At 40.7% G+C, this 25,034-nt stretch overlaps 2 protein-coding genes across 13 annotated transcripts; one reads left to right on the forward strand and one right to left on the reverse strand.

Moving 5' to 3' along the window:
• Positions 1-988: 988 nt before the first annotated feature.
• On the reverse strand, positions 989-10,759 carry slc26a6l2 (solute carrier family 26 member 6, like 2). The gene is made up of 19 exons (XM_086055909.1): positions 10,404-10,759; positions 9,133-9,272; positions 8,864-8,974; positions 8,607-8,779; positions 8,366-8,530; positions 8,107-8,259; positions 7,862-7,944; positions 6,458-6,605; positions 5,534-5,647; positions 5,383-5,460; positions 5,118-5,213; positions 4,940-5,046; positions 4,792-4,861; positions 3,443-3,535; positions 3,219-3,317; positions 2,807-3,142; positions 2,679-2,733; positions 1,534-1,664; positions 989-1,455 (listed from the first exon to the last, which is right to left on the reverse strand). Exons 1-19 carry the CDS (start codon positions 10,541-10,543, stop codon positions 1,429-1,431), a joined length of 2,319 nt encoding a protein of 772 aa, XP_085912035.1. The 5' UTR covers positions 10,544-10,759; the 3' UTR covers positions 989-1,428.
• Positions 9,109-24,069, forward strand: LOC147152982 (kelch repeat and BTB domain-containing protein 12-like). 12 transcript variants are annotated; one of them, XM_086056752.1, is made up of 11 exons: positions 9,109-11,245; positions 11,373-11,455; positions 14,616-14,697; positions 17,267-17,294; positions 17,487-17,723; positions 17,848-18,029; positions 18,120-18,252; positions 19,641-19,874; positions 19,968-20,669; positions 21,691-22,111; positions 22,744-24,069. In XM_086056752.1, the coding sequence occupies exons 5-11, from the start codon at positions 17,553-17,555 to the stop codon at positions 22,890-22,892; spliced, it is 1,992 nt and encodes a 663-aa protein (XP_085912878.1). In that variant the 5' UTR covers positions 9,109-11,245; positions 11,373-11,455; positions 14,616-14,697; positions 17,267-17,294; positions 17,487-17,552; the 3' UTR covers positions 22,893-24,069. The 12 variants fall into 12 exon arrangements, with proteins under 12 accessions (XP_085912878.1, XP_085912796.1, XP_085912555.1 ...); XM_086056429.1 differs by lacking the exon at positions 9,109-11,245 and having other exon boundaries at positions 11,305-11,455; XM_086056836.1 differs by lacking the exons at positions 9,109-11,245; positions 14,616-14,697; positions 17,267-17,294 and having other exon boundaries at positions 11,305-11,455; positions 17,535-17,723; positions 19,968-20,326; ... (1 more) ...; positions 21,691-21,838; positions 21,914-22,111.
• The last annotated feature ends 965 nt before the right edge of the window (positions 24,070-25,034 follow it).

The following is a 25,034-nucleotide window of genomic DNA, read 5'->3' on the forward strand; positions in this document are numbered from 1 at the left end:
CCCGGCTCCAGCCTCCCTGTGTGGAGTTTGCATGTTCTCCCCGTGCCTGCGTGGGTTTCCTCCGGGTACTCCGGTTTCCTCCCACATTCCAAAAACATGCATGGTAAGTTGACTGGACTGTCTAAATTGCCCCTAGGTGTGATTGTGAGTGCGGATGTTTGTCTCTGTGTGCCCTGCGATTGGCTGGCAACCAATTCAGGGTGTCCCCCGCCTACTGTCCAAAGACAGCTGGGATAGGCTCCAGCACGCTCGCGACCCTTGTGAGGATAAGCGGTATGGATAATGAATGAATGAATGAAACATGAAGATATTTCAAACATGAAATGGCGTTGTTGTGTGGTCCTAAATATAATACCAAATACTATACAAGTGATTATTCTTAACCAAAATGACAAAAATGGCATAAAAACACATTGATTCTAATATGGGTCATTTTTTACCCATTTATGGAAGAGTGCAGGGTCCAGTCACTCGTGCATCTAAGGGTTAAACATACGTGAGTCTAACTTTTATATTTTTCTGTCTACACAACAGCTATTTAAATTATATGATTAATGGGGTTAAGCAGTTTAGAAAATGGAACCGCTTGATACTCCGAACATACATTATTTTTAATCCTGTGACCTGTTAATTATATATTAATCTGTTTTGATCATGAAGGTACTAAAAAAACATACCGACACTGAATGCCACACAATAAATTATAAAGACATGTTTAATTCATCATAAGTTTAACAGCACCAAGAAAAGATTCACATCCAGTATTTGGTTTGTTTCATTCATTATCCATACCGCTTATCCTCACAAGGGTCGCGGGTATTTGGTTTGTGTTAAACGCAATTATTTCCCTAAGGTGCCATCTTTATATACACACGGTCAAAACATTGTCATGTGAAAGTGACAATACCAGCCTGTTGGTTCTTAAAGTAGAAGATCAAAATGTCAGCAGTCGGATGTGTCAATGCTAATGAATAACAAATACAGTTCATAAACTCTTACACTTTTTAATCTGTCAATGCAGTTCAATAACATTCAATGTTTGAATCAGTTAAAAAAAATGCCATTATGCGCAGATATTAACAAATATATACATGTGCTCACTCTTTAGCCTCTCACACAGGCTATAAATACACGCCTCTATTACTCCAGTGTCAAATTCTCCCACTCAACCCCCTCTTTGCCTCTCACAGTGTGAGAGCTTCATTGACGGAAGCTGCCTCATCTCATTAGACAATAAAACAAAACGCTTGTTGTCATAGCAACGGCTCCCTGCATTTCCATGGCAATTGCGCCGCCATGTTAAAGTGGTGGACTTTCTCCCTATACATGGGGAGGAGACAAAAGTGGACCAATTGTGAGCGATGGCAGGCCATCAGTTCAAGATTGAAGAGGGAAGATGGCGAGTTGGAACAGGCTGCCCCCTGCTGGTCACATTTTGGTGTTGTATGAAATATCCTGGAAGAAAGAAGAATCCATTTGAGCTGAGACTGTAAACTTGACGAGTAAATGATGAAAATGTGGCAATGAACTCACAAGGATGACGTCGATCTGTCCCAGTTTGTTAAGGATGTGGAGCACTGCGTCATGAATTGTGACAAACAGCCTGCTCTTTGGGATGGACTCTGAGAAGAAACCTCCTCTTTCCAGCTGCTCCACCACACAGGCTAATATTTGACCAAATAGAAGCACATCAAATGAAGTGAGTGACCTCAATGATACACGCTTGAATGTTAGGGATAATTGGCTTTCACTGAAATTTCAGCATGAAATTAAAATGCACTATAACCTTTATAGGTGAATTTGAACTTAAAGTGGAAGTCAATCCCCCAAAACTATTTGCAATAATATGTTCTATGCGCTTTCATTCGTCTACACATGGCATTCTGATTAATATTGCATTTGTGGAATGAGTTAAGCAGTAAAATCCACCTGTTTTTAGCCATCTCAGGGGTGGCCATTTTGTCACTTCACGGCTCACCTGTTTTCTGAAGCTGAGCCATGATTGGTCGTTATTTTAGCACTGAGCAACTGTGTTGTCATTTTCAGCCGACAGCATGTGGCAAAATTGCCGCCCCCTGAGAAAGGTGGATTTTTCTGCTCTAACTCGTATTCCACAAACACAATATAATCAGAATGCCATGTTTCGACTTGTGGGCCTGCATTAAACCTATTCAGCTTGCTGTTTTCTAAACAAGGAGCTGAACAGTGAAATTCACAACGTGTTTTTTCCCCTTATTTGAAAAGACATCCATTTTCTTGACCTGCATGTGACACACTTACCTCTGTGGCCTCTTTCTGTTTAAAGTCTTGCACTGGTGAGGTACTACTGATCAATTAAGTGTCACGATGTCAAAATGTGAACAGCAAGATCAAGAGGACTGTTTAAATACCACTTCTAAATGAACCAGGAAATGTTTTGGTCCAATTGTGGACCAAACACCTGTTGTGAATTTTGCCATTAAGCTCCTTGTTGTAAGTTGTGCGCAATGTACGCAAATTACTGAAATGTTGGAACAGAGACATGCACATTCAAATGTTTCTAGGTTATAGTGCAGTTTTGGTTTGCCCTGAAATTTCACCAACAAGCCAAATATCCCAAACATTTTGTGACTAGTGTGTATTGGTGAACCCAATTGTGTAATTTCACATTTCTCTATTTTGTTTGGAGGACCACTAACCCTGGCAGCCAGCAAGATAGACTCCCACACCAACATCTCCGAGGTCCCTGAAAATCTGGAAGAAAAAGGCAATCATTTTAAAAAAACTGCATTACAAATAAAACTCGCTCCTCGTGGCACTTGAATACATTTTTTAAGGTCTTCACGGCGACGCTGTCCACAAAGCTGGTTGTTGAGAGGTCCAAGATGATGCTGTGAGGACCGGATGCATCGGTGGGTCCTTTCCTGTCATGGTTGTCTTGTGGAGGCTGTGTGATCTTGTCGCAATGCTGGGATCTCATGTCGGAATTTGAATCAGACATTGTGTCACATTGGTATGCCCAGTTCACTTGGCCTTTGCTAATCCCATTAGGTGGAGATTCAGTCAGCTTCAAGGCTACACCGCGTTTAAAATTCTGTCCTTCCAGTTCGGCAGAAATGTTCTTGTCTTCCAAGGAGGCTGTGCCATTTTGATTGCTGACCATCTGCTCGGGGGAAAATATGTTTAGGTCATACTTTAATTGGAGGCAATATGTCAATTCAAAATTGAATGCACCATACTTGTTTTGGTTCATTTTTGTCTGTCTTTTTCTCCTGCTGCGTCTGGATTGCATCTCGTTTTTTCTTTGCTGCCAGCAGCTTCTCAATTTGAATGCCGCTCTACCAAACAGATAATGCGTGTAGGAGTGAGGCGATGAAAGCTTGTAGAGTGATGTAGAAATCAGATGGGGATAGCAGCTAATCATCAAAGGCTAGCCCAGGAGTGTGCGAGGACAATTGCAAACCTTCTCTTGTAAGGCCTCCAAGTACATCTCAGCATTGGTGTAGTAGATAGTTGCAGAAGAACGGAAGATTTTAATTCCTGGAATCTCTTTAGCCTGCAAGCACAGATCAAGAAAATCTGATTCTCAAATGTTTGCTTTCATTTTGAACATTTTTTTCCATATATCTGTTCAGTTATTCAGATGTAAGTATCAGTAACTTCTTACAGTTGTGACAATAGTATTAAAAATAATAATAACAAGGTTCATCACCTTAAGGTGGAACTCAACCCAAACACATTTTTTCAAGAATATGTTCCCAGCAGGCCCACTAGTTGAAACACGGCATTCTGATTAATATTGCGTTTGTGGAATATGAGTTAAGAAGCAAAATCCACCCATTTTTAGCTAGCTCAGGGAGCGGCCATTTTGTCACTTATGTTGAGTGAAAATGGCTCAGTTTCAGAAAACTGGTCAGCCGTGCCTTTAACATTACACCCTGGTCATTGGTTTTACAGTCAGATCCATAAATATTGGGACATGCACACAATTTTCAAGGTTTTGCTTTTAAACACTACCACAGTGGATTTGAAATGAAACGAACAAGATGTGCTTTAACCGCATTTCATATTTGATCCAGATCGGGTGAACTGTGCAAGGAATTACAACAGTTTGTATATACCTCCGACTTTTTATGTACACTTGCGTTTTTTTTGTGGGTTTTTTTTAAGCAAGTGAAATGCATTCTCAATTGCATTCGCATCAGGTGATTAACTTGGCTATTGCATAACATTCCATTTATTTGCCTTCAAAAATGCTTTTGTTGCTTTTGCAACGTGCTTCCGGTCATTGTCCATCTGCACCGTGACTTGCCAACCAATGAGTTCTGAAACGACGAGCAGTATTGCCGGAAACCCTTCAGAATCCATCCTGCTGTGTTTGTCAGCAGTCACATCATTTATACATGGAAACCAGTTTCAGTGGCAGCCATAGATGCCCACTTGGCCATGCAGCAGCTGAGCTGCCAATTGTCCTCTAACTGTTGGTCCCTTTAAAATAAGCGGGAGGCAAATATATTGTATATATACTCAATCTGTTGTAATTTCAATGTCATTCACCTGATGCGGGTATAAATACCCTCAAGTTAAAGCTGGAAATCTATACTTAAAACACATTTGTTCCTTTCATTTCAAATCTATTGTGGTGGTGTTCGGAGCTAAAAAAGATGAGTACAGTATTGTTTCAATGTTCCAGTATTTACGGACCTGACGGTTATAGGGCATGGACAGCGGAGAGACATTACTGCATTAATCTTCTTATTACCTCTTTGGACGTACAGCGGAGAGACATTACTGCATTAATATTCTTATTACCTCTTTGTACGTGTCTACGTCCAGATATAAGTTGGTGGCTGGCACTTGGCCCAAGATTGAATAGCGTGGCCTGAGGAAGATGATGACACAAAACTTGAAAAGACGTCTCATGCAGACTGCACGTGTGTAAATAATGATGTGCGCATACAGCTGGGTTCTGAAGATAACCGTCAGCATAGAAAAGCCAATGGAGACAGCCAAACCCAGGTCCAAGTTGAGTAGAATGGTGCATGTGAATGTTACCAGCCACACAAGCTAGAGGGCAGTAAAAGGCAATCAGTTAAAAGTACTAAAATGGCATAGTTGCATTTGGAGTTGAGTCATACCAAATCAACTTTGTTGGTCTTCCACAGCATCGGCACATCTGCGAACTGCTTAAACATTCCTTTTAAGTTCACAAACACGATTGTGGATAAGACCGCCTGAAGAACACGCACAAATAGTCACAACATCATTAAAACGTTAATTGTTTTAACCTTTCAAAGCGGAGAGAACAAAGGTGTCAGCACGAGGATTTAAACATTGCAGCAAAGCTCCAGAAAGGCATTTGACCTTCTTTGAAATGTAAAATGTCAGCAGAGAAACCAATACCTTTGGGAGAGCTTCAAAGAGAGATCCTATTTTCAAGACCGTAATGAGAACGATAATGGAAGAAATCAGTCCGGCGACCTGATGAAACACACAATGCATTCTTTCAACATCACATGAGGCTAAGAAGTAATTGGAGGTAGTTTTGCTTTACTTGTGTCTTTCCCCCGGTGCTCTCCTGAACGAGGCTTCGCGACATTGAACAAGTTACGGAATAACACTGAAAACAGCCGCCGACAGTGTTGCTCAGTCCGAGAGCAACCAGCTCCTGGAAGAACAAAAAACAAGCAATGCTTAGCACTTAATTACATCAACCTATGGCATGTGAGGAGTGTGTACCCCCCCCCCCCCACCCCAACCCCCCACCCGTTCAATAACATTAGTGTACTGTTCGTTAACTTTATAGCCAGGTCAACACGTCGTTGTCCCACTAAAAGCATTGGCAAGCATATTTAAGCAGCACAAGTGTGCATAGAGCTTGTTCAGCATTAATGATTAAGAGAGAGCTCTTGTGAGCCTAAGTGCTCCCACTCCATCGCTGCGCTTCACATCCCTTCACATTACTTTCAAAAATAATGAAAAATCTGCTTCTGCGTGTATCTTGAACTGAAAATCTATGGTTTGCCAGGCTGACTTTTTCGAGGAATGGAAATAATTTGAAAGTAACACCTATTGTACAGTACAAGTAAAGGGAACATAGAGTAACGCAACAGTGATACGGCCATGATAACGGACAGGTGTCTATTATGCAACGTGTAATAATTGTTGTCTAATACCCTTAACACTTGCTGGATATGTATTAGGCACATCAACATTGGTTCATTCGACAAATGTAACAGGACTGTTGTCGAAAAGACAACTGAGCATTCGAACAGAAATTCCAACTATCAAGTTTGGCTCTTCAAGAGTTTCAGTCAGATGGGAATAGGAAATACATTTACTGTAACTCTGAATCCAAATCACCATCAAGCGACCTTGAGAATTCAGGCTCGACTGTACATTTTCATGATAACCGAGGACACCAAAGGCCCGTGACATCAACCCAGCACCACCATGTTTGTCTTAGTGTGCGCCTCACCTGGTTGCTATCCACCTTGTAGCCATGCTTGAGAGCAAACGTTTTTCCAAGAGAAATGTTGATGGCGTAGCCCACGATGGCCACAGCAAAAGCGTCACCAATCACCGCAGAGAACAGCGTCACGTCTGGAGCTTGTGGGGCCTTAAGCCTGGAATGGTCGGAAAACTTTAGAGATAAGCGAGGATTAGGTGGAACAAAAAGGACATTTACTTGCTACGTTTTCTAGGTATCTCAAGATCTGCGAAACCGTGGGTAAATCCATATTTGCCCATTTCAGTTCACTTATCTTAACAAGGAGAAAAGCTACCTGACATGTTGGTCGATTGTTTCCTCTTAAACCAAACGTGCGACTGTGAGCTGACTTCAGCTATTGTAAATATTTGTCTCCCACATTCTGCAGGCGTTCTTTTGACCTAACATATTTTAATAATCCCATCATTATCAGTTATAGTTTAGCCACTACTATTGTAAGTAGAAGTGTGTAAATGAGTATGACACAAAAAGTAGCTAGGATGAGATGGGGGGGAGGGGACAACCAATTATTTGTTGTATAGATTTCATCAGAAGGTGTTGACTGACCATAATTGTTGTATTTCCTCACAAAATAATGTTTTGATTATGTTAAAGTGACATTTTGGTGTTACACTAACCATTAACAAATCAATAACAAACATGATTTTTTTTTGTGATGTAGAGTTTTAAATGTTTTCATTCATATAAAAATGTTACAATTAAAAGGTTTAAAGTCACAATTGTCAAACATTTTGTGGAGCATTCTGATTAATAATGTGTTTGTGGAATACAAATTAAGCAGCAAAATCCACCTGTTTGTAAACACCTGAGGGGGTGGACATTTTGTTACTTGCTGTCGACTGAAAATGACACACAGTTCACAGTTGCTCAGGGCTCAGGTAACAACCAATCACGGCTCAGCATCAGAAAACAGGTGAGCTGTGATTGATTGTTACCTGAGCCCTGAGCAACTGTGATGTCATTTTCAGTCGACAACAAGTGACAAAATGGCCGTCCTCTGAGATGGATAAAAAGGGGTGGATTTTGCTTCTTAACTCAATATTCTACAAATGCAATTGTAAACAAAATGCAGTGTTTAGACCAGTGGGGCATACAACATATTATTATAAAGACATTTTTTGGGTTGAATTCCACTTTAAGATGCTTTGTGAATGACTTTTATCTAACGCTAGGCTAACTTATAGAATTGTTGGCCTGTCCATCGAAAATCTATTTATTATGGACAGCTGGGATAGGCTCCAGCATGCCCGCGACCCTTGTGAGGATAAGCGGTTCGGATAATGGCTGGATAGATGAATTCAGGCGTTGATGTCGTTGTCTTGTCATTGATGACAGCTGTCTGCCATCTTAAAATCACAAAGATTGACTCACCCACTGGGGATTTCACCAACGACATCAATGTTGTATTTTGCAGAAAGGCCACAATAATGAGTGATGATTGTCGCTGCTATGATCTGCAGAGAGAAGGAGTGCACGGATGGTCCAAAGAGGTCAAATATCCCCTCGATCACATGCTCCCACCGTTCAGGGCAAATGTGAAGTATGGCCATTGACATTCAGATCAGATTTATTATTATTGTGATAATTTCAAAAGCACCGGCATGTTAAGGACTTACCACAATGAGTTCTATGGGAATAGGCAGGGGCAGCTTCTGCCTGTAGCATTGATTGAGTTCTTTGACCACAATGAGAACAGCGAGCGCCACCAGACTCACCACCAGCTCCGGTACAACCGTCCGAGGTAGCAAGCGGCATATTTCCACCAGAGTCTGCAATGGATAAGACAGAGATGCGATGGATACATGGTTTAAATGTGGTAAAGAATACATACAGAAAGATTGTTTCAAACGATTGGTCTGAAAGTGACATACTCACGTAAATGAGTGATAGCGGACCCGAGAATCGAGCTGGAGTTACGCCAAACAAATATTTGAGCTGGGAGCCTAACACATGGCACGCTGATCCTGTGGTGTATCCTCGGACCAGTGGCTCAGACAAGTAAGTGACCACGAAACCAAACCTCACCACACCTAACAGGATCTTCGGGTGAGTGATAGAGAGAACTGGTTGAAAACCTCACCATGGACAGAGAGTTTTAGAAAAAGTAGAAACACACCTGAAACAACCCTGCCAGGACTGTGAGTGAACAGGCTATCTGTACTCTGTAAGCATCCCGTTCATTGATATTTACACTTCCTGTCCCATTTGTAGCATTAACAAGGAAGTTACTGTCCGGAGCCAGCCGCTCTGTCACACTCCCAATCATGATGCTGATCACAGCAAAGGTACCTGAAAATACAAATGTCAACGTATTCATGAAGACTCACACAAGGACGTCTGTGTCCGTGGTAACATCATCTGTTTTCGACTCACCGATGGAGATGTGTCTAGAAGTGCCAAAGATGAAGTAGACCAGCACCGGGTAGAGTGAGGTGTACAGGCCGAACACGGGACGCAAAGAAGCCAGAAGAGCATACGCCATGCCTGGTAGGAAAACAAATAATCGTCTGGTGTCGTGCCCATTGTTGACTGCTCAGCGTCTCATCATGTTTTCTCTACTTTCTGTCATTCTTCTTGTTCTCTGCATCTCAGACCAAACTGCCCAAGACAGATGGCCACCCCGCAGAGAATCACATACATACCCTGCGGTAGATGCATGATGCCCACACTGCAACCAGAGATCAGGTCCCCGATCGCATTCTCTCTGATGGAGTATTTAGGCAGCCAGCCAAGAACAGGCACCCAGCTCAACAAGACTTCCTTGGCACGGGGCACAGAGCACCTAGGACAGTCAGTCCAGAAAGACCCACTCAATGGTTAGTTAGCACATCGGCCTCACAGTTCAGAGGTTGCGGGTTCCAATCTGGGCCATCCTATGTCGTCTCCCTGTGCCTATGTGGGGTTTCGCTGGGTACTCATTGAACACTCGAAATTGTCTGTAGGTGTGAATGCGAATAGTTGTTTGTCTACATGTGCCCTGCGATTGGGTGGCGACCAGTTCAGGGTGTACCCCGCCTTTTGCCCCAAATCATCTTGTATAGACTCCAGCATGCCCGTGACCCTCGTGAGTACAGAAAGTGAATGGATATTCCCCGAATACCAGTGTAAAGGAGTCTTGGTCCTCCAAAATATAAGATATTACATCATGAGAATTGCAACACATGTTACAAATTTTCCCCAATGGCCTTAAAAATGTGTCACACTGTCTGGCACGTCCGTGTGCCAATGCAAATAAGGTGTATGTTCAACTGCATGATAAAATGCAGTAAGTGATAAAGCCACTTGTTGGACCTGGCACACAAACTCTGTTTTGACCTGAATGGTGTGCAATACAAATATTCTCGCCCTGGCTGCACAATCTACGGGACCCAGATCTAATACAAGGGGTGTTTTTTCCAAAACCAACTTTTTGAATGTTAAAACTGTGTTGTGTTCAATACTGTCACTGTTTGCGGTTATTACGGTTTGCAGTGGTGGTTCAGTTTCATGAGTGGGGCAAAATATTAGAACTCTCGGTATGGTCCGGTGCGTCGCTGCAAACTACAACCACGGGAAAACAACTATTGTTGAATGAATGCCTCTCTCGCAGTCTCAATTCAATCAGAATGTTATCAATGTGAAGGTAATTCTCTTTGTTACATCAGGTATGTTGGTTGTTACTCATGCTGTGACATTTAAACAAATGAGTCTTTTATGGCATGTTCATAGGTTATTATGACATCTTACAACAAAGCAATACTGTAAACTTTGCTTGCCTATTACTATCATTAATGGCCTCCATCAATCACCACCAATTTGTCCAGTGACATATTTACAACCAGGCAAATGAAATCTCACATCCAAATAACAATCAACCCCAACCGCATTTACCTGCTGGCCATTTCATCATTTTGCTTAGTGATGTTGTTGTTACCTCATGGAGCCTTTGAGACGTTCACTGAAGGTTGGCTTTGTGGACCACGACCCTTTTTGTGCCACCTCATCCAGACATAACTCATCCAAAACCTTCCGATGCACCGAATACTCCACAAAAGAACAGTTCTTATCCTCCATGTCTGTGTAGTTTGTTCTATCCTGAATGTAGAACTTGTTCCTGCTTTATGCCCGGTGGTGCTCTAAGAAGTAAAATGTACACAGTTGCAAATCAATTGCTGGGAAGTGAGTGAAACCGCCTTTATGTGCTCTACTGATTAACTCTGCCTCTTCCTTAAGTTGCGATTGGACTGTGGGAGTGACTGTTCCGTTCCTGCCCTTATACGACAGCTCCCACTTTGCTCCAAGTTTGCTTTCTGCACATGTGAAAATATGCCTGAGGTTATGCGAGTGTGCCTTTTTTTTTATGATACAATGTGATGGGTTAGCTTTGTGGAAAGTTTCATTCTGAATGGTGCCACATTGGTTCTGAGCCCAAAAAATCAAATTCCGGTGGTCAATAATTTTGTATTACTTTGTATTGTATTTTAGGATGAAGTTTGTGTCTGTTTTTTTCTGTTTAAGGAAGCACATGTTGTGTTTGTCAGGTTACAAAACGGTACACGAGAGAAGCAAAGTATTGGGATTCGTATATAGCATATATCAATGTGATAATATACATTGGTGCCTTGAGATACGAGTTTAATTATTACTTGACTGCTTAACTCAAGAGACTCGTATCACAAATCGTCTGTCCCCTTTAAAATGAACAGAAAGGCCATTCATCTATTGCAGCCTCCCAAAAAGAAAAAAAACAAGAATTATAATGTGGTTTTTAATAAGGTAAAATTAGCGCTTTGTTATATATTTTATTATAAAAATATACATTAGATAGAGTTAAAAATAATTCAAGGTTTCGTCACACTTTCGCTTGTAATGCATATTGTGCTGCTCATTCTGGTGCGCGCAGGACAAGACAAACAAACTGCACTGGAGAGTCAACTCCTCTCTCAGTATCGGTTTGTCTTCACAGAGAAAAAACAATATATACTGGTGAGTATTGTAATATTTTCTGTCTATCTGTTGCACCGCTATTTGTGTTCAGATGTCCATTGCGTCAGGATAATACCACCATCACATCGAAGCTAATTGTTAGCCCGTGTGTCAATGGAGTTTCCATTGTATGGTAGCATTAAGCTAGCGGAGGCTATGTAGTTGTTTTAATACCCAACATGTGATTTTCTTTGTTTTATGCATAGTTTGAAAATAACTTTCAGCAAAGAGTGCGAATAAACATCTTGAAGCCTCTTTTCTTTTCTTTTTTTTTACCAATAATTTGGCTGTAAATGTTATGTGCCAAACTGACACTTGTTTTGAAGTGTGGCTCTGGCTTGAAAAACACTTGAACCTCAAGCCACCACTGCATAATTATTGTTACCCAATTTAATGATGCTTTAACAATTCTGTGATTAAAATGGTGTACTTTAATTGTCATAATGTCTGCTTACGCAGAACTACAGTAAAATAGCATTAATCACAACCATCCTTCACCATGTCATGCTTTAGAATTGTCAATAGTAAAGTGAAGTCATGATTTTCTTCTAAAAAATTAACATTTAAGCTGCAATAAGATGATTACCTTCAAAGTCAAGGACAAACTAGCAAGTTCGTTCCTGTCATATAGACACCAAAAAAACAACAAAAAAATATTCAATATGACCTAAAACACTGCAATTGTTTAACTGATTAACCATTAGTAAAAGAGGGATGGCATTTGCTACATTTTCCTTTCCATCAATTGCAAAACATGCAATCATCATTAGCAAATGAGGCAGCATGCAAAATTGTGTTGAGTACCTCAGTGCTGGGGCCCATTTACTTTGCATCATCTGTTTGATGTTGATTTTAAGCAGGTTAATGTTTAGATAGGTACTTGTTAAAATGACAAATGTCATTATTGATTGGGCTTTATCTTGCATAGAGGGGAGGTGATAAATGTTTAAGACAAGATATTTACTTTGTTGCGCAATTTAGAGTAGTACTATGCGTTAACAACTCTAAAAGAAAGACCCCACTACTATTGCAATTCAATCACTGTTACTGCTCCGCACAAATAGTAAAATAAGAGATCAATAGTGTTATTATAACTATATATATATTTTTGTTATTTCTTTTTTTGGTCATTGCTGTCACTATTTGTACCCCTAATTATGGCCAATGCTCTAAGTGATTTCATTTTTTTAAATTGTAAACTTTGTTTTTAGAAAAACAACATGTTTTACTTGACTCTTTCATGAAATGTCTTGTTCTAACAATATCTTTCTTACACGATGTGTTGTTATTGTGACCTTGTGCAATGTGTTATTCAGCCCCACCCCCACCACTGAGAAAAAAATGCACATGATGCTCTGCGCTTTTACGTAAAAGAGCAACCGACTCATACAAGGGGAGTTACATTTTTGAGGGGAATGACTAACAATGTGAAAAGAAAGAGGAAGCATTCCTGCACATATTAACCCTGGCTGTTGTCACACACACGTAAATGTCTGCAGTTAGAAACATTTTGATGATCAAGTAAAGCTGAAACTATAACTAGGGAGTCGAGGGGGGTGGTGGTGGGTTGTGGTGGGACGGTGGGGGTCAAGTATCACTCTTTACGATTAATGAACTGAAGAAGAGTTTTAATGTTTAAATGGGAGGGGAGGAAGAAAACAAGCTACAATAAATAACCAGTGTTAGAAAAGACATGGCAGAGAGATTCAGAGATGTGTGCTATTAGTTAGTATTACTTACTAACTTATTTGATGTGTTTGATAACCTATTTGTAGTTGTGGAGCACTCATATCAACAGAAACACAAAGTCAGGTATGACCTAGTTTTTCAACAAGCTTGATGATAGGAGACATTATTAGGAGGCCAATGAAGTGCTCAGAAAACTTGTTGTAAAAAAAAAAAAAAAATCCCCAAAAGTGAGAATTATTACACCTAAAGTTAGTTATCACACCTATTTCACAGTCGGTGTCAAATCTCGGCTGTGTTGAGTTTGCGTGTTCTCCCTGTGCTTGTGTTGTGTCTGCAGGTTTTCCAGCATCTACCAATAACCCCAGAACATGGATCTCAAGTTCATTGAACACTCAAAATTAGGATTTACACGAGCAAGATTTTGGAGCCATTCACGAATTAATCAGTTAAAAAACAACAACAACAACAAACAAAAAAAAGATAAGCGATCGCGATACGATCAGAAGATGGACCGATCTATCCAATCTATTTAAATAACTTGTTTATTTATTATACAGTTTACCACTACTAGTCGTAGGGGATTGGGACTGGCCCAGCCCACGAATTGCCAAAATTTGCATATATTTGATGCCCACTGAAATGCATTGGGGAAATAAATAAAAATAAAAATGAATAATTGTAGTTTCATTGTGTGGGCAAGAACAACAAATACATGCATCCGAATGAAAGCTAAAACCTGGCGGTAAGCCATTACAATCACTCAACCATCCAAAAAATATACGTGACTATGTCTGTGCATCAAAGGTTATGTGAGTTGATGTTAGTGCAGAGTAATTTCAGGAAAACTGCTGTCCAACTTTTTCCACACACAGTGGAGTACACAGTGTAACAAAACAAACTAACCGTTTGTCGGCAGGTCTGTTTAATCAGTGACACCTAATCAGGAGCTGTGTGTGTACGTGTATGTGGTTACACTGTGTGCACCTTAAGTTGGCCACAGTTACAGATGGAGAATTGAATTTAGTTAAAGATTTGGGCTGCTATTTTAAATAAAAAATGTAGCATTTGGTCAATATGGATACACTTGAGTCACTTTATAAGAATTCAGGAGGTCACATGAATTTATGTCGAAAGTTATCTCAACTGACTTTGACTTGCTGTACGTTACAAACTATCTGACAAGATTTGGTACAGTCGGATGTCAGTGTTGCCAGATAATAACTACTTGAGATTTGGGATGATGTTCCCAGGACATTTTGTCCACCACTGGGAAAACAAAAGACAGCTGTGACATCCCTCCATGAGATCATTTGCCTACCGGAAGTAGAAAAGCTGTAAAAACATTCTTTAAAAAATTTAATGAATAAATAAGTAAATCACGTTCAAATATAAAACATACAACTTCAATGTACAAATGTCTAAAAAAAAACAAACAAACGAATTGTAAATGATCTCTCTTGATGTGTTTCAGCTATTTCAACATCAAAACCCTCTTCCATTGGGAGGTAATGTGCAAGATTGTAAACAGGGAGTATGATTATTCATCGCAACAGGTGACTTTGGAATGATCATATTTTGTGTGTAGGTATTTCTAGAGGTTTTCTGAAAGGTGACGCTCAATTTGTCCATTTATACATTAGGCATACACAAATCCCCCCTCCGTCGTGGATTGTGGGTTTGCAGTCTCCCTATTTCGTGGATTATTATTGTTATTTTTTTGTTGTATTTTGGTCTGACTACCTTGTATTTTTTAGCGCAGTTCCACTGTCAACCACTAGATGGCGGCACACCAGTTTGTTTGATTTAGCCTAGTTTTTGCTAAAAATGATTGAATGTTAAATCCTCTGCAATTCTGTTTTTAAGTCTACAGAAAGAAATTGCTGTGGATCATTTTTAAATCATTCGATCTTTAAATATGATTATTTATGTATATTCTGAGATGACACATTTATTTGTTTGGAAACAAGTGGCATTAGTAAACTACAATATTTGTGTGTTATCCATTGCTCTTGCTTTCTGTCATCATATTTCATATTTTAAAGCAGCACTGGGCAGGAAATTGACCTTAATAAAAAAAAAAATCACAACTCTTTTGATGAAACATTGACTTATAAGTAGTTGAATCGGACTTTTGTAATGCCCTGCGAGTGTCTGTATCGTTTTTACAGGCACTAAGCAACTTTGAGGAGGATGGAAGCAACCCTGCCACATAAAAAAACAAATGTCCTGAATTACTTTAAGGCATACTCACTTCCTCCTTTCGCTATATGGACGGAAGTCGATTCGAACGTCTACGCGCTATTACTGTTGTCATGGCAGAAGCCCCAAAACAAACAAAAGTATTGTTTGAACTTAATTAGATTCATTACCTCTTCACTATTCATCTTTCACACAGCCACTGGAAATAGAAATGCAATTCAGTCCAACTTGCAGGCCAGCGAGAGCTCAGGTTTTTACAACACTACGCGCTAGCGCGCATGGGAAATAAGGTTGACTCTTGTCAAAACACTACTGCTTTTGTCCATTTGGCGCCGCCATAATCAACAAAAACGGACATAAGTGCTGCTTTAATGTGTATTATTGTAAAAGAGTGTTTGCAGACTTTTTTTTTAATGCCATAACTGCTATAAAACATGCCCTTGGGAGTAGCTATTTGAATAGGGTATTTCTATATTATGTATTTCACACATTGTGAAAGGGGTGTGGAAAATAACCCCCATGGTGGAGGGAGGGTTACTTTATACGAGTGTCCATGCAAAGCTGTACAAGGTAGAAATAAACATATCCTGATGTTTATCTGATGATTGATACCATGTTGGCTGCCACTTGTGGAAACCTGAATAAACCAAAGGCCTGAGTAGTCTTGCTGGTCTATTTTAAACCTTTCAGCCAGTGAACATTTGCCCACTGCTCTTCACACAAGAGAGAAAAAGCAGTGACCACAACTCCAACAGAGATTTGAAAAACAAGCTCATCTTAGCCCAAAAATGCCTTTGTGATCTGAGGAGGACACTCCTGGTATGATAACCTCAAACTGCATGCTTTGCTAAAACGTTACGCATGCATGTGACTGCTGACATTGCAAAAGAGCCCTGAGAAAGGCGGCCTATATGTTAGCGCTCAAATGTGTTGTTGTCCTTTCTTTGATAGTGTGATTTTGGTGGGAGGGTTTAAAGGCAGCACAGTGTATGAGTGGTTAGAGACTCATAGTTCTGAGGTTGGGGGTTCAAATCTGGGCTCAGGCCCTCCTGTGTAGGGTTTGCATGTTCTCCCCTTTCTTGTGTGTGTTTTCCGCAGATAGTCCAGCTTCCATCCACATCTGAAAAACTTGGCAAAGCATGTTAGGTTTCTTTAAGATTTTAAATTGTCTGAAATTGGGGATGTGAATGGTAGTAAAGGGGAAACGAACCTTCATGAACATGTGATATTTTTACTCCTCTAGATCGCGCTCTTGCTTTAAGATAAAGGCTGCTATTGCAATGGACATTCATTAAATATTAAATGTAATTTATTAAATTACCCAGAGCTGAGCATTTTACTAAACATTGAGCATCTGTTATTCCTCATCCGTCTGCAGCGTGGATACCCTTCCATCGTCCGTCATTCGCCTTTTTTCTGGGGTTGGGTTGGGGGGGAAGTACCCGCCTATAAGATGGTCCGCCTCTGATTTTAAACAGGCTTCCGTCATTGCACGTCCGTCTATTTTCTTCTTGTCTTTTTCTCAATTTTGGAGGGACAGCCACTAATTTGTAATCTTACTGTTCTGTCATATTTTCTTCATGTGGTGATGACTGTTCAGTGTGTTCCATGGAATATTTAATGCCTAATAAATTATGTTGTGTCACACTCCATAATGATAGCTTTGAACTTTTGATATTGTGAAATTGCTCTGCAGACAATGACTTGTGCTGTAAGCTGTAACTACAAACATGAAAAACATAGTAGAACATCTGAACTTTATATAGGATAAATTAGACACTTTAAATAGAGGCTCATGAGGGTTGACAGTTAACACCTGAGTTTAAATGCAAATGTTTAATTCTGAACACAGCTACACGTCTAATTATGCTAAAGTGTGCACACTTGTGCAACACGTGATTCATTTTGGTCTCGTTTTTTTAGATCACAAAAATCTGGCATTTGAACAGGGGTGTGTAGACTTTTCATATTCAATTATTCATGTGTATGAATGCCGCGCTGGCGCCCCAGTGTAAAAATGTATGATGGTATAAAGCTAATGTCATTAATGGAATAAAGACATTCAGCAAGTCTCTTAATGAAGAGTGTCATTTTCTGCATGCACAACATGGAGAAGAAAATCATTTATGTGTGTTTTGTTTAGACTCTGTTCTGCTAAGACATTTTAAAAAAGAAGTCTGTGCTGACAAAGTGTGCAGGCATCACTCCAATGGACACACTCCTGGTGGCCACTGCTCAGGCTGAGCATGGAGCACATCTTCTTAGACAACTGGAAAAGATGAGAGGTGTCCAGGAGCTCACTGATGTGGTTCTAGTTGCTGGCGGCATTTCCTTTGCTTGCCACAAGGTGGTGCTCTCTGCATTCAGCCCATACTTTCAGGTAGGAGTCAGTACTCAAAGTGGCATGCACATACTGTATGTTCATTTAAGTTTGACAAATAATTGCATAGTCTATATCTTGGCATGTTACCAAGGAGCAGCTGCACATTTCTGTTTATGTCCAGGCCATGTTTACATGTGGTCTGAAAGAAACGAGGGGAGGTGAAGTACCCCTGAGAGACACCCCTGCTCACAGCCTGGAGCTTCTCCTGGGTTACATGTACAGAGCTGAACTCCACCTGTCCAACGACAACATCCAGGCAGTGTCTGCCGCCGCATTCCTGCTCCACGTCGACGGAGCCTTCAGGTGGGAAAAAAGAATGGGACTGTTTGCACATTAAATCTGTGTGACATTCCAAGTGAAAAGTATACACATCCTTTGATTTTACTGCTTTAGGTTGTGCCAGAGGCACATGGAGGCCAGTATGGACGCTTCCAACTGTGTTGGTCTGTACCACTGGGCCAGAGATTTGGGGGCCACTAGTTTGGCTGACTGCGCTTTCCGATACCTCTGTCAACACTTTACACAGGTGCAACTTTCACTTCTCTGTCTTTTGTATGATATTTAATTTACCCTAAGACAGATGTATGAACAATGATGGCTCTGCAGATGAAACTCAATATGAGGGCTTGGGCACCATGCATGCAGTGCGGCGTCCCTCTTGGAATCGTTGTTTCTAATTATTCCGAAGCAACCTTTAGGGGGCATCAACATGACTGAAGACACATCAATTTTGCAAGCGCACGCATCCCGTTAAAAATTTACGTATTTTTGTAGTCACCAACATGACCCCCCCAACGAAAGTCACTCGGTGCCCCCTAGAAAGTCCTAAAAAAATAAAATAGCTACCTAGCTTTAGCTCGCAAAAATATTTTTTCTTTCTGTTTGCTGTCTCCATTGACTGTCAGTGGGCAAAGTGTCCTCCGTCCAACCTGCTGGCGGTTACCATTCCAGGATGTTTAGACGCCGGGGAAATGGAACGAAACGGCAGTTATTGTTCATTGCTCATCACTAATGACACAGCATTAAGTTACTGTCATGCTTGTTCTTGTTCAAATTGTGTCACCAGTAGATTACTGTCAGTCTTTGTTTATAAGTACATAAGTATAAGTATAAGTTTCAAATTCCCTGTAATTTTCTGCCTTGTGTAGGTTTTGTATTTTGTATTTTGTTTGGTAGTGGTCGTCTTCTTTCTGTTGTACTGTCTCCACCTCTTTTTGTTTGTTCTTTGTTTATTCTTTGGTGCTTTTCGACATTAACCTTTATTGTTCTTGGCCACTTTTAGTCAGCTCATACTTGCGTGCTCTTTTGATTTAAATAAATATTTTAAAACTGCTTAGTTGCATCTGTTTGCTTTGGGGATCCACTATCAAGGTTTGTCACACTGTGACAAGAGCAAGACGTCTGAGATTGAGCATTTCTACGATTCACAAAGAAAAAGAGTGTTGAAGGGCCCACTCATCACTGCTTGTGGCTTTAAAGTGGAAGCCAACCCAATTATATTTTTTTCCAAAATATGTTCTATGCAGGCCGACTAGTTGAAACACGGCATTCTGAATAAAATTGCGTTTGTGAAAAATGAGTGAAGCCACAAAATCCACCCGTTCTCAGGGGGTGGCCATTTTGTCACGTCTGTCAACTGATAATGACATCACAGATGCTCTGGGCTCAAATAACGACCAATCGCTGCTCAGCTTCAGAAAACAGCTGTGATTGGTTGTTACCTGAGCTCTGAGCAACTGTGATATCATTTTCTGTCAAAATGGCCGCAAAAACGGGTGGATTTGGCTAATTTCCACAAACGCAATATTTATTAGAATGCCTTGTTTCAACTAGTGGGCCTGCAAAGAACATATTCTAGAAAAAAGATGTGTTTGGGTTGACTTTCACTTGAATTGATTGTCGTTTTGTTCCAAGGTTTGTGAGGAAGAAGAAGTCCTGGATTTGGACGCTCAAAGTCTTGCCAGTCTTCTGGCTTCAGACGACCTCAACATTTCCCAGGAGGAGGTGGTGCTGGAGCTGGTGTTGCGTTGGGTGGCGAAGCGGCGAGGGGACTCGCAGAGTGAAGCTCAGGCTGTGGAGTTGCTCCGGCGTGTCCGGCTGGAGCTTGTGGATCCCGTGTTCCTCCAAAAAGCTAGGAGAAGAAACCCGGTGGGAATAGAATAGGAATAAAGACATGCCTTTGTGTTTATCATGTGATCAGAACAATATATTGACTGATTCTTGTGTATGTTGTGCTTTCAGGTTTTGCTGCGGGACTTTGAGTGCTTTCAAATGTTTGACACTGCCCTCCAGACCTCGGGCCTATGCGAGGCATCGGCCCAGCCTCGACCAACCCTTCGCTACGGGATGGAGACCACCAACTTCCTGATTTGCTTGGGAGGCATAAACAAGGATGGGATTCCTTCCCGTCGTGGGGGCCGTGCTGATCTCAGTTATTGCTTTGCTCCTCAGGACAGAAAGACTTACTACATCCCCTCTCCTCTGAAGGGCTCTGGGGGCTTTGGTCAGATCTCAGGGGGGGCTGTGACTCATGACAACAACATAGTGGTCGCTGTAGAGGCAGAGGATGAGCACAGGATGAAGAGAGTGGATATCTACAGGTGTACACGAGAAGCAAATATCACAATTTTAATTCATCACCTGACCTGCTCGATTTGTTTATGTTGCAGGTACAATCCTGCCGAGGAGTCCATCTGGGTCGCGCTTTGCTCAGCAGCCCACAGGGACATGTATGCTTTCGGGCTGCTGGGCGACGCAGTTTACATGATGGGTGGTCAGATGAAAGTGCACCATCATTACGTCATCACAGACAGTGTGATGAGGTGGTCGCTGAGGAGAGGAGGCAGTTGGATCTCTTTTGCCCCACTGCCTCTTCCTTTAGCTTGCCACAGCACGGTTAGCCTCAGAGAGCGTCTTTATGTGCTGGGAGGATGGTCGCCACAGGTGCAAACATGATATTTGTTTCCCATACAGTTGAATAAATGCCAAAAATGTGATTAACGGGGGAGTTTGCAATGTTAAGACTGCTAGCAAGATTTAAATGTGAACATGTATTATGCAGTGGAGCATTTACACTAATAAGTTAGCATTCGCAGTGTGAACAAGCCAATGTTAGCCATGGCTGCTAAATTGGTAGCGTGACGTATTTGTAATGGAGTGTTACTAGAACACTAAATATTATCGGTTCGAGGTTTTATGTTTTTGAATGTACAATCAAAAACAGGTGATGAATTTACCTTACCAGCATAAAATGCTGCTAATTTCGCTTTGCTTCTGAATCCTCTTAGCTGCCGGAGGTCCCGCCACTAGTGATGGGGAAATGAAGCATCAGGAAGCACCTGTGATATTTTTTACTCCTCTAGATGGTGATCTTGGTTTAAAGATATAGGCTATTGCAATGGAAATGTTTTACATTGATGTGGATATTCCGGCATAGTTTCAGCAAAGATCGTGAAGCCTAAAGTAACAGGTCAACATGAGGCAGTGGGGATGTGCCTGCCACCTCATCAGTCAGACTTTTTGTCTCTTATTGATTATTTTTCTTTGACATGATGGTTTCTTGCAACTCAAATTAGAGGCACAAGATGGTGCCATAGAAGGAAGATTTCTCTTTCATTTATCATTTTACTCCTGTACTACTGTGATGTCATACTGACAGTTAGACCAACCATAACAAAAAGTCATATTGTTTTGTTTTTTTAATCTCACACTCCCCATTAAGCGAAACTCATGTTTCAGACCTGACCTGATGTTTATGAGCTCCAATACAATCTTGCTCTAAAGTAGGAAGCTGTAAATAAATATAACAGAATTACAAAATAGGGCTACCTCAACAGGCATTTGCTTTTCTGTTTATTGTATTTCTAAAATTATTCTGCAACACTCATTGTTTGCTCCAAGCCATAGCTCCATGCACTTTTAAAAACACACTCAACCCCTTGTTCTTATATTGCCCTTCTGTCAGAACCATCCAGATGAAGAACCAGACAAGCTGAATAACCGAGTGTTTCAATTTGATCCCGGTAAAGATAGATGGAAAGAGTGCGCCAGGATGAAGTACTCGAGGTATCGCTTTGGCTCTGCCGTTCTCAATGGAGAAATCTACATTTTAGGTCGGAACTCAATACAACAAATGTGTACGAGTGATGGGCATGAACAGAGAAAGGTGATACGCTTGTGTTCTTCAGGTGGTATAGGGTGTGATGGAGAGGACTGCGGCCAATCGCGTCGCTCTCTAAACTCTGTAGAGATTTACAACCCGGAAACAGACACGTGGAGGCCAGGCCCGACTCTGCCCACGTCCTTACTGTCTCTCCGAAACAACACCTCTAATGCAGGAGTAGTGCATGGCAAACTGTATCTCTGTGGATACTACAAAGGGCCTAGTAGGTTTAAAATTCTCTCTTAAGCCAGTCACTCACCACGCGATGCCACCTAAACCGACTTGGGCCGGCACACTGACAAAAAAAAAGGACATGTTTATGTGCATTTTGATTGACTGTAATCTGCAACGTTGCAACAACATACAACAGCGATTCAATATTTGATGTGCAAAACAAGTGATTGGCAAACGAACCCCGCACATTGCGCTACAGTTTAGTCGTGTTCGGCCGCATCGCTTGGTGTGCGGCAGCCCTGAGTTAATCATGTTGAAATGCAATGTTATAGTAACAGTAGTGATGCAGTGCTGGGCGATTAATCAATTTTATTTATTAAGGAAGTTGATAAAAGTTCATGCTAGTAAACAAAAAAAAATCAACGATGTCTAAATTTGTTTGGTACCAAGTAAAATACAGCAAATCCTTAAGGGGACATAAAACAAAAAGCAAAAGTTGGTTTGAATAATGTCTTGTGCTTTTTCTAGAAGCAAAAGGGGAAAAAATGCTTAAAAATCTGATTTTTGTGGGGAGGAAAAAAAAAACAGCTTTGATTTTAAGGCCATATCACCCAGCCCTAACAGTCTTTCTTTGTACGTTTTTGTGAACCATTGTTTACATAATGTCTGTCTTGACTGCAGGCCGTCATGAGATCATCACCAAGGAAGTTTTGCAATTGGACCCTGCCGAGAATGTGTGGGCAGTGGCAGAAAGACATGCTGCAATGCACGACAGTTATGATGTCTGTGTGGTGGCTAACCTCAATCCTCGTGACCTCCTCACACAATGAAACATCCCTTTATGGCTCGGAGCGACAACGATGTTTGAACCGAGGAGCTGAGGGAGGTGAACTTTCAACTTTACAAGAAAATTTTGGGCCTAAGTCGCCCCCCAAGGAATCACAAACTGACTGTGGATGTGAGAAATCTGGATAGTCTTGTTGAGCAAACAAGCCGAGGTAGGTCATTTCAACAAATGAGGAAAGTAAAGTCTTCAAGCTTAAAGAAAGAAATAGATAGTCAGAGAGAAAATCTCATGAGTTTTCTTGACTATGCTTTAATCTACATTATAAACTGATATATGTTATTCCTGCATCATTGCAAGGAACTGCATTCTTAAAATGAATCAGTCATCGATATAATTTTGTTTATAATTACCTAATATTAATAGGCATACGGTGCCCCCCACCCACCAGCGGTACAATACCACAAATCACTGCTCTGTACTCTGTATTAAATATACAATACATACTGGAAAAGAAGGAACACAGCACCACCTGCTGGATGTTGTAGGCTACTGCTACACTCCTATTTTGGCATTGTCTCCATTTACTAATGTGTCTCAAACTCATACTTGCATTCATTTTCAGAAGATTGGACTCTTGTGACATTTTTTAAATTAAAAAACAACACAAAACAATGTGTCAGCTGCAGCTGGTCCATAATGCCGATGGTCAAGTTTTTTACAGGTATCAGGAAACTGGATCTCATCACATTGCTCCTAAAAGCTCTACACTGGCTTCTCGAGTGTCAAGGAATAGATTTCAGAATTTTACTATTAGTCTTCAAAGCTCTGAATGGCCTTTGACCTAAATAAATATATCAGACTATATTTTCCAATAGGCTTCCAAACCTGTAAGGCTTCATATGTATTTCCTAAACCAGAATCAAAAAAAGTGAAACAGTGTTCTGTGGAGCTAACTTCCTGAACACTCAAGAGCTGCTGAAAAAATTAAATATGGCCTGAAAACTCAACATATTTAATTCTGTTAGTTTATTTATTTATTTACTTGTTTCGTGTTTTCACTATATTTCATTTTAACTTGATAATCCATGTGTCATTTTAATGTTTTTCTTTATCTTTGCCTTCATCCTGCTGTTATATTGGGATTGTATCTTTACTTTTTTTTGCATTTAATCTAATTTTTAACAATGTTTTCTTTGCATCTGTTAAACACTATGATTTGCCTTACTGGTGCTATACAAATAAACTTAGCTTGCCTTGAGATAACGTCTGTCTGGTTCAATAGAAAGAGTGGTGGGAAGTAGCAAAGCACATTTTTCAGGTATCTGCACTGGAGTATTTATTTTTCTGATGACACGATGCAAAAAATACAGATCGGTCAAGTTAACCATAGTTGAGATCTTGATTGAAAAACAAGGACAGCAGGAACATGAATTATGGAGCACAAACGATGACGGCGCAACATATTTGAAAAAGCAAGATATTCCCCATCCACGCATTATTTAAGATGATATTTTGATGTCGGCTACAAAAATGAAATGCATTACACAATATATTTCATCTGTTGTCATTATCTAATTTTGCATGTTGTTGTTTTCTTTTGCTTGGTCAACACATGTTGTTGATAATCGTGAATTCCGATTGTCCCGTTGTCTTGCAGCAGAATGTGTCCAAAGTGATTCGTTTTTCTCAGTATGAACACAATATCAAAAAATGAATACATCATTTTCTTTTCGTATAGTGCCAAGTTATCATAACTTTTGAAAATAACTGACCCGAAAAAAATAATTTCATACTTTATACGGTACGTTTCCGAATGTGGCATGGCATCTTCCAAACCGCTTATCCTATATAGGGTCGCAGGGAGGTGCTGGAGCCTATCCCAGCCGTCAACGGGCAAAGGCAGACTACACCCCGAACTGGTCGCCAGCCAGTCGCAGGGCACACATAGACACCGTCACTGAGTGAGAATCGATACCACGCTGCCCGCACACGACTCAGGCATGTGTACCGCTACACTATCAGTGACCTTACGTTTCAGAATGTGTAATTTGTATACTTCAGTGAGTTGAACATTAGCATAGCCTTTCTTTTACACATCTGTTCTTCGACATAAGTGCAGAGTGTGAGCGCTTTGGATCCAAATAAATAAACAAACAAAGAAACAAATAGATGAATAAATGAGGAA

Source organism: Filicampus tigris, chromosome 1, assembly GCF_054856515.1.
Source record: "Filicampus tigris isolate MCC_2025a chromosome 1, RoL_Ftig_1.0, whole genome shotgun sequence".
Taxonomy (NCBI): domain Eukaryota; kingdom Metazoa; phylum Chordata; class Actinopteri; order Syngnathiformes; family Syngnathidae; genus Filicampus; species Filicampus tigris.